This window comes from Notolepis coatsorum (genome assembly GCF_963971535.1).
Source record: "Notolepis coatsorum genome assembly, chromosome: 6".
NCBI lineage: Eukaryota > Metazoa > Chordata > Actinopteri > Aulopiformes > Paralepididae > Notolepis > Notolepis coatsorum.
Window position 1 is genome coordinate 184,766,277 of NC_140170.1, and position 14,226 is coordinate 184,780,502.

Genomic DNA, 14,226 nt, shown 5'->3' on the forward strand with positions numbered 1-14,226 from the left:
TATTAGTGTTAGTAATGCTGGTTTGTGTTGTTAACACAACCTTGTTGTGTGTTGGCGCCAGGGGCAAGATGGTTTGGTGAACGTTCTCTGCAGGGAACGGTTTCCAAGCTGTCTTGGGCGTGCTGCTAAAACATCTAAAGCTATGCTAACATGCTATCGCTACTGCCGCATGCTATCACTACTGCTAATTGCTATGCTGTTTTAATGTCTCCGCCGTGAGATGTTGTCACTCTCCCGCCTCTTGCCCGGTTCATCAATGAAGGTCAGTCGGTAGCTGTTGTGGGGTTTTGAGTTCTATTTACCTTTTTCGGGTAAATGGGTTGACAACGGGGTAGGTCGTGGCTAGTTTCTAGCCAGGTATTACCTTGTGTTCCGGCGGGGTTTGTTGAACGGTGTTCCCATCTGGGTTGGCGTCGGGTAGTGGGGCTATGGGTCCAGCCGACATGGTAAACATGTTGCGTGTCTGTGCACAGGCAATTGTTGTCTTGGGTTCCACATTGCCTGGCGTTAGGCTGCAGTAGTATAAGGGCAGGGCCGCTTGGGAGAAATGTGAGGCCCTGTGCGTTTTTAGACGCGAGGCCCCCCATCTCCTGGGGCGGCCCTGTGTAGGGGGCTATTGTTTCATTTTGTCACTCTGCTATGAGAAGGTCTGTCTTGCTACAGCTTTCTCTCCTCTCAAACCATTCATACTGACGGTCAATCGGTATACTGGGGGAGTAGTGCGGGGGGGGGGCTTTGTTTACCTTTTTTGGTAAATGGGCTAAACTAGGGCTGGTGTTCTGTTGTGAATATTTTGAATGAAGACGGGTCTGATCCGTCTCCCCTTAAACTTTGTGTGTATGGGTTTGCTCATTCTACAGTTTTTGTGGTTTAGCTCTTTTATTCATTTAACCTTTTCATGGTCCACACCACAGTGGAGGGTGCTGTTTGCAATCACCACTGGTGCTCCATGTTAACGTCAGTCCTTTGTTTTTGATATATTGAAACAATGCCCCGCCCGGCCGACACCATGGGTCGGCCTGGCGAGTGGCTGGTGGGCTGTTAAGGCTTGTACCGCCACGGTATGGAATTGGCAACGATTAGAACTGTGTTCGAATTGGTGTTTTTTCTATTAAAGAAATGGTGTCTGGTGGAGGGGCCTTGAGGGCCGGCCGACGTCGACACATCGCGCAAGGTTGTTGACGTTATTAGCTTTGACCCAGCCGCAAGCTATAACCGCTCAGGGTTCCCCTCTCCGCAGGGGATTTTGGTCTTCTGCTGGAGCGCGGGCGGTATTGTCCTAGGCCCTACACCGCCTCACACCGCGCAGCCAGAAGAAGAGAGAGCACGGCCTCGTCAGCGGCGATGACGGGGCCCTCGACAGGCGGCCATGTTTCCCCCGCCAGTGGTGCCCTGGTTGGAGAATCGACAGGGTATCGCAAGGCCGACAGTCTTGGCGGCCGAGGGATCGGCCATTTTGGGTGATTTCGGTGTTGGTAAACCACTCCGTCGTCATTTTGCCGCGAGCAGCCCGCTCCCCGCTCAGTCCGCTTTCTGTTACCCTCAGAAGCGGGGCTCTGGGTGTGTTCCTTTGGCTGCGGGCCGCGAACCTTCTTGAAGCGTATGCGGCCCCATTCTTCGCTTCTCATGGAGACAGGGGCTGACACCCAGTTGATGGCTGAGCCTGGGTCTGTCCGTGAGAATGTTGTGCTGTCAAGCGGCTCCCACACCTTGAACTGTGTTGGTTGAGCCTGGTGTTACGTCTGTCAACTTAAGTGTTGTCAGCAGGGGGGCTCGAAACCTTTTGAGGCACACAGTGCGGGCTTCCCCGGCCTCGCCTTCGCCAGGCCAGGTATCATGTTGGTGCTCCCACTCCTGGAATATTGGCAAGTGGTCGCAGCTCACATGGTTTGGGGTGGTAGTGATATCACTGCAGGGCTACGGTGTGTAGGAACCCATGGGGGCCTTACACCTTGCATGTCCGGCTGCAGAACAACTCCTTCAGCATGTTCTGGAGGGGTGTTCAGTGGGGGGGCTTTTTTGATCGGAAGCCCCCCGTATCAGACAGGCCCTTTTCTGTCGGGGTTCCCCCTTGGGTGCGATTGCCTCGTGGGTGGTGTCAGGGTCAGGTGTTCCGACACGGAACGCGCTCCTCGCACGATTCCAGGGTTGTCTTCGCACAGCGGGGGGGACCGGGCCAACTATCTACAGTTCCTGGCGGACCTGCGCCACGTGACGGCGGGTGCGTTGGGAGTGTCGTCACATATGACTACGGCAGTACCATATGTCGAGGTAGATGGAGAGAATGGTGAGGCGGGGACTTGTGTTTACACAACCCCACCCGTTTTCAGGTTTGGTACAGACCCTGTTGTCGGGGTCTCCAGCAGGGACAGCTCTGGTCGACGAGATCCAATCTCTGTGGACGAAGCAAGCCATCGTCGTGGCGTTCTCCTCCCGGTGTTCTCTGCCCGAGAAGTCGGGAGGGAGGGGTGTAAGACCCAGGCTGGACCTGTCCCATGGGAAGGTTCAGCATTTTTTGGATCGTCTCCTACCTGTTGAACACTGTCGGGTGGGGGTCTGGTTCTCCTCCATAGACCTGTAGGATGCGTATGCGCATCCCCGATCTTCCATCCTAGGGCTTACCTACGCTTCCTTTGCAGGGTTAGCGTATGAGTGCCAGAGGCTGCCGTTCGGTTTTCTCTGGCTCCCCGCATCTTCACCAAGTGCGTGGAGGCCGCACTGGGGCCTCTGCGTCATCCGGGGTTACGGAGTGTTCTGCCCTGATGACGTTCTGGTCCTTCGCGGTCAAGGTGGATCGTCAGGTCTCGTACCAGGCAGGTCTCTACCAGCCTGGGGTTGCTGTAGACTGGATGTAGAGTATTCCTCTTCCCAGTCAACGGTTGGAGGGCTATGGGCATCCATCTCAGAGCGTGTTGTCAACACGCTCGGGAGGTTCCGTCCTAGGACGGTTACGGCGCTGTCTCACGTCGCGTTTTCACCGACGCCTCCCTCGCTGGTGATGCGTCGGGCCAACGCAGTAGGGGGCAGCTGGCAAACCATGCTGCCCGGTCTGCGCTACGTTCAATGTGTTGGTGTTGAAAGCGGTCCTTCTGGTCCACAAATGGTGTTGATCAGGACGGACGATACGACGTCAGTGTCGTGTATCGACAGACAGGGAGGAGTACGCTCCCCCTGTCTGCACCAGGCGGCGGGCGGCTGGCTATGGGCGTCCTCCATCTGCGCGGCCTAAGGGCTCCCCACATCCCCGGCAGGGAGAATGTGGGTGCAGGTGTACTGTCGCGGGGCGGCCCTCATCCTGACGGGTGAGGATTGCGTCTGGACATGGCCAGGCAGGTCTGGGACCGATGCCGTGCCGCCAGGGATTCTTCCCCATACATCTGTTAGGTCAGTTGTTGGGACGGGTACGTTGAGGGGCGCAGGTTCTTGATCCTGATGGTGTTACCATCTGGAATGCGCATGCTCCCTCCACTGTCGCGCTTACGCGGGCAGATGACGTATGTTCCAAGTGTGGTGTAAGGCGGGGGGCCAGGACTCAGTCTCCTGCCCCCTGGTTGCTGTCCTTAGTTACCTCCAGTCTCTCCTTGATAGACTGTCGGCTTCGACGGTGAGGGTATATGCAGCAGCTATATCCTCCTATCATGAGGGGTTTGAGGGGATGTCTTGTTCAGCCACCCTCTTGTGAAGCGTTTCCTGCTTGGCGCTCGACGCGTTAAGCCGGTGCAACGCTCCTTGGCTCCGACTTGGGATCTTCAATTGGTCCTCGGTCGGTTGTCCTTGGCCCCGTTTGAGCCGCTCGAGCGGGCGCCGTTGGGACAGCTGTCCTTCAGGACCGCGTTCCTTCTGGCTGTCACTTCCGCTAAACGCGTAGGTGAGCTCTGTGCTCTCTCGGTACATCCAGAGTGCCTGTCTTTTCGGACCGATTGCGGTGTCACTCTGCGACCTAATCCTGCTTTCGTGCCTGAGAATATCCGGAGTTCCTTCCGCTCCCGGGATATTGTGGTTCAGGCGTTTCGTCCTCCTCCTCACACTGGTGAGTTAGATGCGGGCCTTCACCTGTCATGTCCAGTCCGTGCTTGGGGATTTACCTCAGCCGTACTCAGGATTTCAGGGTTACCGACCAGCTTTTTGTCTGTTACGGTGGGGCTCGTGCTGGTAAGGCACTGTCGGAGCAGCGCCTGTCCCATTGGTTGTGCGAGGGTGTTACCCTCTGCTACACGCTGGCTGGGCAGGATCCCCCTGGGGGCGTCAGGGCGCACTCCACTCGTGGGGTGGCTGCCTCTGCCGCTCTCCTGGGTGGGGCCTCGGTGGAGGCCATCTGTGCTGCAGCTTCATGGTCCTCCCCGGGCTCCTTTGTAAGGTTTTTCCTCATGGACATGACCGGGGGTTCTGTCTCCCAGGCGGTTCTGGGGTCTGTGGCCTTTCCTGCTTCCCGTCCTTTGGTCGGGTAGCAGGAGTGTATGGGTATGGGCCGCAGTGTGTTGAGTCACACGTGGTTCCGCCTGTACGGTGTGTTCAAGGGGTTCTGGCTCCCTCTTGTTCGCATTCAGGTGGAGTTGACTGCGCCCCCCCTTCGTTAGGAAGGATGGGGTGACAGGGCTCCCCGCACCCCTTGATGTGGGCTTACGGGTCCTCAGGGGGTACATCTCTGTCGGGTCTCGCGCCCGCTCTTCCCCATTATCTCGTAAGGCTCAGAGCGGGACGCGATGCAATACGAAATATAACGATAGGTTATGTAGATAACCTAGTTATATTAGTATTGGCTAAGCGTCCCGCTCTGCGCGCCCTGAGTTCCCTCTTGAGGGATCTTTTCCTGGGACGGGTTTTGGCGAGGAAGGGTGTTTCATGACCAGGGTCATGGTTATATGGGCGGTACCACCATAAGGGGCGGGGCCCCATACAGGTGGGGTGCATGTGTTTTTGTTCGTGGGAGATACATTAGGTATCACAGGAGATGGGAGTATCTCGTAAGGCTCAGAGCGGGACGCTTAGCCAATACTAATATAACTAGGTTATCTACATAACCTATCGATATGTAGCCTACCTTTGAGGCCTGCCCTATTCAGATATGGTTCTAATGTTCCTAGTGAAACAGGGGAGAGGGGTGAGTAAACCAGTGATTATATCTCAGTAACAGAATCTTCTCAAACCTCTTGTCAGAAAGTCTGTTCCTTCTAGGCGTAAGCACCAACCCTCCCAGACTAAAAAGCCGTTCCACAGGAGCACTTGATGGGTTGGAGTGACTTATACTTCAAGAAAATGTTCTTTATGTTTGAAGGTCTATCCAGTATCTGAAGCTCATGCTCTTAAAAAACAGTCTATTAAACGGTACTGCTCCTCCTATGCTATTATTATTATTATTTATTATTGTGTGCTACTGACAACCTACATACTGCAGTATGGTGTTCCATGTTCATGAATAGTGCAATGCAAAAGATGTTTAACTCAAAGGTGGAACATACCTGCACTATGGCATCTGGAAGGCCTGCAGTCGTGTCCTGCAGGGTGTCCTTCAGAGTGCATCAGCACTTCAAGTGTGGGTAGTAAAGTTTAAATCCAGTAAAGAAATCCAGCTTTTGCTGTTTGGCTGGTGCACCTCCGAGTCCTGTAGAAGTCGATGCTTCGGCTTTGGTTTTTTTTCTATCCGTTTGGCGTTTGGTCGTGCTGTGCTGTATATTCCAGATGCGGTAGACAGTATTTTGTTTCCTCCGCATAGTGAAGTAGACTAGTGATTGAACTTCCAGTGCAAGAAAGCGTTACCAGCGTGAGCGTCTCCCTGCTAGCTCGCTATGTTTAGGTCAGCCTGATAATAACAATAATAGCCACCGCCCACCAGCATGGTACAACACGTGAGGTTGCGTGCTGTGACGTCACTCCCCAATACAAGGAAAACAGCTCCAAACGTATTTTTGACTGTCGAAAACGAAAGAAAATACTGCATTCCGCCTGCATTATGATGAGATAGTAACGAAATAGTAACGCACAGCCACTTGGACAAGTAACTGCAATCAGATTACTGGCTTGTAAAGATTAACGCGTTAGATTACTATTTTCGGGGAAAAGTAATCAGATTACAGTAACGCGTTACTTAGTAACGCGTTAGTGGCATCACTGCTTATAACATAATTTACATTATTTGTTTTTGCAGCTGAACATTGGGAAGATGGCAATGCTGAATATGATTTGACACAGACAGTGGAGCTGTTTGCAGATAGCGAGCATTTTGACTTGTTGCGTGGTGGCGATGTCTCGCAGATAATACAACTACAAGTATAATTATATAATATATATATTTATAAAATAAAATGACCAACAGGGAACCGCATCCAACAATACAACCCCTGAGTCTAAGGTAAGGACACATTTAAATCACAGAAGTGTAATGTTAGTCTATTGGAACTGTATGTTATCGACACGTTCTAGTTATAGCTGCTTATTATCTTTGTGCTTACAATAATCAAAAGGTACGGTTGGTCTCAGCCTCTGTGCCATTATCAGCACAAAATATGTCCCCATATGATCAAAGCGACGTTGATAGATTATATATATTTAAACAATTTTGGGACGGTTTACATTGACTTTGGGACGGTTGAAACTGTATTTCGGGACGGTTCTGGGACGGTGGTGAAAGAAGTTAGTCTGGAGCCCTGGCAGACCCACATCTGAGAAGATCCGTGTCGTTGGATCATTCTGTGTCTTACCATCCCCTGGTCTGGTCGATGCCCTCCGCGATGAAGTCGGCGGGGAAGGTGTCCTCGAACTCCCTCTTGTTCTCGAAGGGGTAGTGGGCCTGGGCGTAGGGCATGCTGCCGCTCTCGAACCAGCAGTCGAACACCTCCGACACACGCCGCAGGACGCCCTTACCGCAGCGGGACGGGATGGTCAGCTGGTCGATGCTGCAGGGGGGGGGGGGGGGGGGGAGACAGGGTCAGTGTTGTAGGCGTAAACTGTGTCTGTGTCGTAAACTAGTATTGGCAGTCACAGGCTGCTGTGAACACCACTCTCACTGAGTGATTTAAACTCATATGTCTTACTTAAAGTATTTCTTAACATTGGTCATTGCACCATGTTAAGAAATACTTTAAGTAAGACATACAAGTTTAAATCACTCAGTGAGAGTGGTGTTCACAGCAGCCTGAGACTGACTGCCAATACTATGGTTTACATGTTTCCAGCAGTTATGAAAGACCCGTTTGTGAAAGGTTATTTTTTATTCTTTATTGTTCATATAGAAATCACACCACTGCTTTCTGCTCACTGCTGAGTTAGTCTACCTGCTGAAAGAGTGTTAAGCACATCAGCCTGGCAGACAGTAGTATGGGCATTGCACTTACGACTCTTTGGGCATTGCTCAGCGAGTCAACTATCTCTCTAGCAGGGATTTGTTTCTCGGTAAAGGACCTCCTATTTGGTATATGGTACCACCTGGGCTCCAAAATGTGGAGGAGGTGTTGGAAGCCCTCGTTCTCTGTGACACTATACGGCTGGATAGCTTTACAGATAAAAAAGGCGACAGCGTGAAAAAAAAGCTGCTATATGTTGCTCACCGGTCTTGCTGCCGCTACCCGGGTTAGCTTCAGCTGAATCTGAGGCAGCCGCAAACATAGTATCCACACACCATGTCGTCGCTAAATTCGTCGTACTACTCGTGTACATTATAGGGGCACGGCATCGTTTGCAAATTGCTTGCGATTTGTCAAGTTGTCAGTTTTTCTTGAAAAATCCGTCGTATTGCCAAACGTTTGACTTGTATGTACTTTTCGGTGCGCTACTGTGTATCTCTTGCTCCTCGACTTCCACTGTTTGTTGATAAATGTGACGCGGCTCTCGCCTTCCGTAGGAGCGAAGCAAAGATGGTCTCTGCCGCTGAGTGCTGACAGAAGTGGATGAGAGGAAATGATATCCGATGCAAAGACACTACAATAGATGCATCGCGAGTTCAACCTGAATTGTAGCCGATGTGCACTTTTTCAACCGGTGCACTCGCATTTTTAACGTTAATGCCGGTGTACCGATGCTAATCGGTGAATCTTAACATCCCTAACGCACACAGGTCCTCACAGACACACACACAGGTCCACACACACACACACACGTTATCTCGTTCACATACCGTAATTCCTCTAATAGTAACCCCGGCTTGTATTTGTTTCAACTGTAGCGGGTACCAGGCTTGTATTAGGAGGAGGCCTGTATAAGAGGGAGGCCTATATTTCAAATTTTCAAACGGATCATAATGAATAAATCAACATTTTGTGTCAGTTTGAACCCAGTAAAATGTACTGGGTTCATTTATTGAAACCAAGTACTGTATGAAATAGTAAACAGTGCAATTACAGGTGGTCACTGGTCATTTCAACGTTTTCAAAGTGAAATCAAGTAACTAGCTCAGTATGCAGCTCAGTATATTAGTAACCCGGCTTGTATTAGGAGGCCGGCTTATAATTGCTTAGCTCAAGAGCGCACCCGGCCATTAATAGAGACCCGGCTTGTATTTGAGACCCGGTTACTATTAGAGGAATTACGGTACACACACACAGAAATGAAGAGTGTGTGTGTTGCATTCTGGACGAGCGATCAGTGGACTAAGAGCAGTGAGTGACTCACCTTTCTCGATGCAGATCAGTTACTTTCACTCCTGACAGCTGCTCTAGCTCCTCCATGGACCCTACACACACCACCTGATACACACGCACACACACACACACACACACACAGAGACACACACGTACAGAGACACACACACACAAAGAGATAGACACACACACACAGAGAGAGACACACGTACACAGAGACACACACACACACAAAGAGATACACACACACACAGAGACACACACACACACACACACACAGAGAGAACGACACACACACACAGAGACAGACGGAGACACACACACAAGAGAGACACACACACAGAACAGATGATACATTATAAACACAATAAAGAATAGAACACAATAATGATACAGTACATTATAAACACAATAAAGAATAGAACACAATAATGATACAGTACAAACACAATAAAGAACATAAACAGAACAGATGATACATTATAAACACAATAAAGAATAGAACACGTTTATCTCCTGTTTGATGTTTGCTTCATGATGTTTGCTTTATGCAATATTTGAAAGGAAATACAGTTGTGTCCACCCGCCCACCGACCCCCACCCTGACCCAAACTAGGGATGTGCATGACTTAACAAAATCATTTTAGAATATTCAAATGGTTATTTTCCTGTTTCAGTTCAATTCAGTTATTCTTTTTAATAGAATGGATCATTAAAATCAAAGGGTATTGCACATAAATAGGCACTAGTTCAGATAATCCTTCAGAACGTTGATCGGCTCAGCCTATAATAATAACGGCATTGCATTATTGGCCTGTCAACCGGCTTTAATAAACAAACAGAAACAGTAGCATGTGCATCTTTTAGATCAATTAGGCTATGAAAATCAGGCTCCCTCTAAATATAAAAATTTATTAAATAAGAATGGTTTGCTTCACTTAAAAAAAGTATTACATATATATAATAATATATATATTTTTCGACTCTGCCATGAAAATCGAATGTGGAGACTGGCACGACTATTGTATAATATCCTCATCATAACCCGAACACACTACTGTTACTACTGTAACACACGCAGCATGTGTCCCGACTCCTGCAGACAGTAGGTCTGTTACTACTGTAACACACGCAGCATGTGTCCCAACTCCTGCAGACAGTAGGTCTGTTACTACTGTAACACACGCAGCATGTGTCCCGACTCCTGCAGACAGTAGGTCTGTTACTACTGTAACACACGCAGCATGTGTCCCAACTCCTGCAGACAGTAGGTCTGTTACTACTGTAACACACGCAGCATGTGTCCCAACTCCTGCAGACAGTAGGTCTGTTACTACTGTAACACACGCAGCATGTGTCCCAACTCCTGCAGACAGTAGGTCTGTTACTACTGTAACACACGCAGCATGTGTCCCAACTCCTGCAGACAGTAGGCGCCACTCAGTCTCTAAACAGTGTAGAGTGTTGCTGGTGAACAAGGCTCTTCTTGCATGAGGGAGGGGTCACCACAGTGAGGGGAGGGGTCACCACAGTGAGGGGAGGGGTCACCACAGTGAGGGGAGGGGTCACCACAGTGAGGGGAGGGGTCACCACAGCGAGGGGAGGGGTCACAGCTGTGAGGGGAGGGGTCACCACAGTGAGGGGAGGGGCCACCACAGTGAGGGGAGGGGTCACCACAGTGAGGGGAGGGGTCACCGCAGTGAGGGGAGGGGCCACCGCAGTGAGGGGAGGGGCCACCACAGTGAGGGGAGGGGCCACCGCAGTGAGGGGAGGGGTCACCACAGCGAGGGGAGGGGCCACCACAGCGAGGGGAGGGGTCACCACAGTGAGGGGAGGGGTCACCACAGCGAGGGGAGGGGTCACAGCTGTGAGGGGAGGGGTCACCACAGTGAGGGGAGGGGCCACCACAGTGAGGGGAGGGGTCACCACAGTGAGGGGAGGGGTCACCGCAGTGAGGGGAGGGGCCACCGCAGTGAGGGGAGGGGCCACCACAGTGAGGGGAGGGGCCACCGCAGTGAGGGGAGGGGTCACCACAGCGAGGGGAGGGGCCACCACAGCGAGGGGAGGGGCCACCACAGTGAGGGGAGGGGTCACCACAGTGAGGGGAGGGGTCACCGCAGTGAGGGGAGGGGTCACCACAGTGAGGGGAGGGGCCACCGCAGTGAGGGGAGGAGTCACCACAGTGAGGGGAGTGGTCACCACAGTGAGGGGAGGGGTCACCACAGTGAGGGGAGGGGCCACCGCAGTGAGGGGAGGAGTCACCACAGTGAGGGGAGTGGTCACCACAGTGAGGGGAGGGGTCGCAACCGCAGTGAGGGGAGGGGCCACCGCAGTGAGGGGAGGGGCCACCACAGTGAGGGGAGGGGCCACCACAGTGAGGGGAGGGGCCACCACAGCGAGGAGAGGGGTCACCACAGTGAGGGGAGGGGTCACCACAGCGAGGGGAGGGGTCACAGCTGTGAGGGGAGGGGTCACCACAGTGAGGGGAGGGGTCACCACAGTGAGGGGAGGGGTCACCACAGTGAGGGGAGGGGTCACCACAGCGAGGGGAGGGGTCACAGCTGTGAGGGGAGGGGTCACCACAGTGAGGGGAGGGGCCACCACAGTGAGGGGAGGGGTCACCACAGTGAGGGGAGGGGTCACCGCAGTGAGGGGAGGGGCCACCGCAGTGAGGGGAGGGGCCACCACAGTGAGGGGAGGGGCCACCGCAGTGAGGGGAGGGGTCACCACAGCGAGGGGAGGGGCCACCACAGCGAGGGGAGGGGTCACCACAGTGAGGGGAGGGGTCACCACAGCGAGGGGAGGGGTCACAGCTGTGAGGGGAGGGGTCACCACAGTGAGGGGAGGGGTCACCACAGTGAGGGGAGGGGTCACCGCAGTGAGGGGAGGGGCCACCGCAGTGAGGGGAGGGGCCACCACAGTGAGGGGAGGGGCCACCGCAGTGAGGGGAGGGGTCACCACAGCGAGGGGAGGGGCCACCACAGCGAGGGGAGGGGCCACCACAGTGAGGGGAGGGGTCACCACAGTGAGGGGAGGGGTCACCGCAGTGAGGGGAGGGGTCACCACAGTGAGGGGAGGGGCCACCGCAGTGAGGGGAGGAGTCACCACAGTGAGGGGAGTGGTCACCACAGTGAGGGGAGGGGTCACCACAGTGAGGGGAGGGGCCACCGCAGTGAGGGGAGGAGTCACCACAGTGAGGGGAGTGGTCACCACAGTGAGGGGAGGGGTCGCAACCGCAGTGAGGGGAGGGGCCACCGCAGTGAGGGGAGGGGCCACCACAGTGAGGGGAGGGGCCACCACAGCGAGGAGAGGGGCAAGTGCAGCGAGGGGAGGGGCCACCGCAGTGAGGGGAGGGGCCACCACAGCGAGGAGAGGGGCCACATCAGTGAGGGGAGGGGTCACAGCTGTGAGGGGAGGGGTCACAGCTGCGAGGGGAGGGGCCACTGCAGCGAGGGGAGGGGCCACCGCAGCTAGGAGAGGGGCCACCACAGCGAGGGGAGGGGCCACCGCAGCGAGGGGAGGGGCAAGTGCAGCGAGGGGAGGGGCCACCGCGGTGAGGGGAGGGGCCACCGCAGCAAGGGGAGGGGTCGCAACCGCAGTGAGGGGAGGGGTCACATCAGTGAGGGGAGGGGCCACCGCAGCGAGGGGAGGGGCCACCGCGGTGAGGGGAGGGGCAACCGCAGTGAGGGGAGGGGTCACTACAGCGAGGGGAGGGGCCACCGCGGTGAGGGGAGGGGCAACCGCAGTGAGGGGAGGGGTCACTGCAGCGAGGGGAGGGGCCAGTGCAGCGAGGGGAGGGGTCACATCAGTGAGGGGAGGAGTCACTGCTGCGAGGGGAGGGGCCACTGCAGCGAGGGGAGGGGCCACCGCAGCTAGGAGAGGGGCCACCACAGCGAGGGGAGGGGCAAGTGCAGCGAGGGGAGGGGCCACCACAGCGAGGGGAGGGGCAAGTGCAGCGAGGGGAGGGGCCACCGCAGCTAGGAGAGGGGCCACCACAGCGAGGGGAGGGGCCACCACAGCGAGGGGAGGGGCAAGTGCAGCGAGGGGAGGGGCCACCGCGGTGAGGGGAGGGGCCACCGCAGCGAGGGGAGGGGTCGCAACCGCAGTGAGGGGAGGGGCCAGTGCAGCGAGGGGAGGGGCCACCGCAGCGATGGGAGGGGCCACCGCGGTGAGGGGCCACTGCAGCGAGGGGAGGGGCCAGCACAGTGAGGGGAGGGGTCAGTGCAGCTAGGGGAGGTGCCACCACAGTGAGGGGAGGGGTCACCAAATCGAGGGGAGGGGTCACAGCAGCGAGGGGAGGGGCAAGTGCATCTAGGGGAGGGGTCACCACAGCAAGGGGAGGAGCCAGTGCAGCTAGGGGAGGAGCCAGTGCAGTGAGGGGAGGAGCCAGTGCAGCGAGGGGAGAACGCAGTGAGGGGAGGGGCCAGTGCAGCTAGGGGAGGGGTCACCGCAGCTAGGGGAGGGGTCACTGCAGCGAGGGGAGGGGCCAGTGCAGCTAGGGGAGGGGTCACCGCAGCGAGGGGAGGGGCCAGTGCAGTGAGGTGCCACCACAGTGAGGGAGGGGTCACCGCAGCGAGGGGAGGGGCCAGTGCAGCTAGGGGAGGGGCCAGTGCAGCGAGGGGAGGGGCCACAGCAGTGAGGGGAGGGGCCACCGCAGTGAGGGGAGGGGGAAACCCTGCATATATCGGTATCGGTTGATATCGGTTGATATCGGTATCGGAAATTAAGAGTTGGACAATATCGGTATATCGGTATCGGTAAAAAAGCCAATATCGAGCATCCCTAGTGTTAGAGTAATACCGTGTAATAAAGTGATCAAATGTAATATCGTGTAATAAAGTGTGTTAGAGTAATAGAGTGTTAAGAGTAATAACGTGTAATAAAGTGATCAAATGTAATATCGTGTAATAAAGTGTGTTAGAGTAATAAAGTGTGTTAGAGTAATAACGTGTAATAAAGTGATCAAATGTAATATCGTGTAATAAAGTGTGTTAGAGTAATAAAGTGTGTTAGAGTAATAAAGTGTGTTAATAAAGTGTGTTAGAGTAATAAAGTGTAATAAAGTGTGTTAGAGTAATAGTGTGTTAATAAAGTGTGTTAGAGTAATAAAGTGGGTTAGAGTAATAAAGTGTAATAAAGTGTGTTAGAGTAATAAAGTGTGTTAGAGTAATAAAGTGGGTTAGAGTAATAAAGTGTAATAAAGTGTGTTAGAGTAATAAAGTGGGTTAGAGTAATAAAGTGTAATAAAGTGGGTTAGAGTAATAACGTGTAATAAAGTGGGTTAGAGTAATAAAGTGTAATAAAGTGTGTTAGAGTGATAAAGTGAAATAAAGTGGGTTAGTGTAATAAAGTGGGTTAGAGTAATAACATGTAATAAAGTGGGTTAGAGTAATAAAGTGTAATAAAGTGTGTTAGAGTAATAAAGTGTAATAAAGTGGGTTAGAGTGATAAAGTGAAATAAAGTGGGTTAGTGTAATAAAGTGGGTTAGAGTAATAACGTGTAATAAAGTGGGTTAGAGTAATAAAGTGTAATAAAGTGGGTTAGAGTAATAAAGTGAAATAAAGTGGGTTAGAGTAATAAAGTGTAATAAAGTGGGTTAGAGTAATAAAGTGAAATAAAGTGGGTTAGAGTAATAAAGTGTAATAAAGTGTG

General features: G+C 53.3%; 1 protein-coding gene across 1 annotated transcript in view; it reads right to left on the bottom strand.

Annotated features, from left to right (window-relative positions):
- The window catches only part of iars1 (isoleucyl-tRNA synthetase 1), a 202,370-nt gene that overhangs the window by 121,055 nt on the left and 67,089 nt on the right, over nucleotides 1–14,226 (bottom strand). Inside the window, exons 14-15 of the mRNA XM_084315958.1 lie at nucleotides 8,605–8,678; nucleotides 6,699–6,893 (exon numbers count right to left, since the gene is read on the bottom strand). Coding sequence (XP_084172084.1) covers nucleotides 6,699–6,893; nucleotides 8,605–8,678 — 269 coding nt within the window. The remainder of the gene's footprint in view (nucleotides 1–6,698; nucleotides 6,894–8,604; nucleotides 8,679–14,226) is intronic.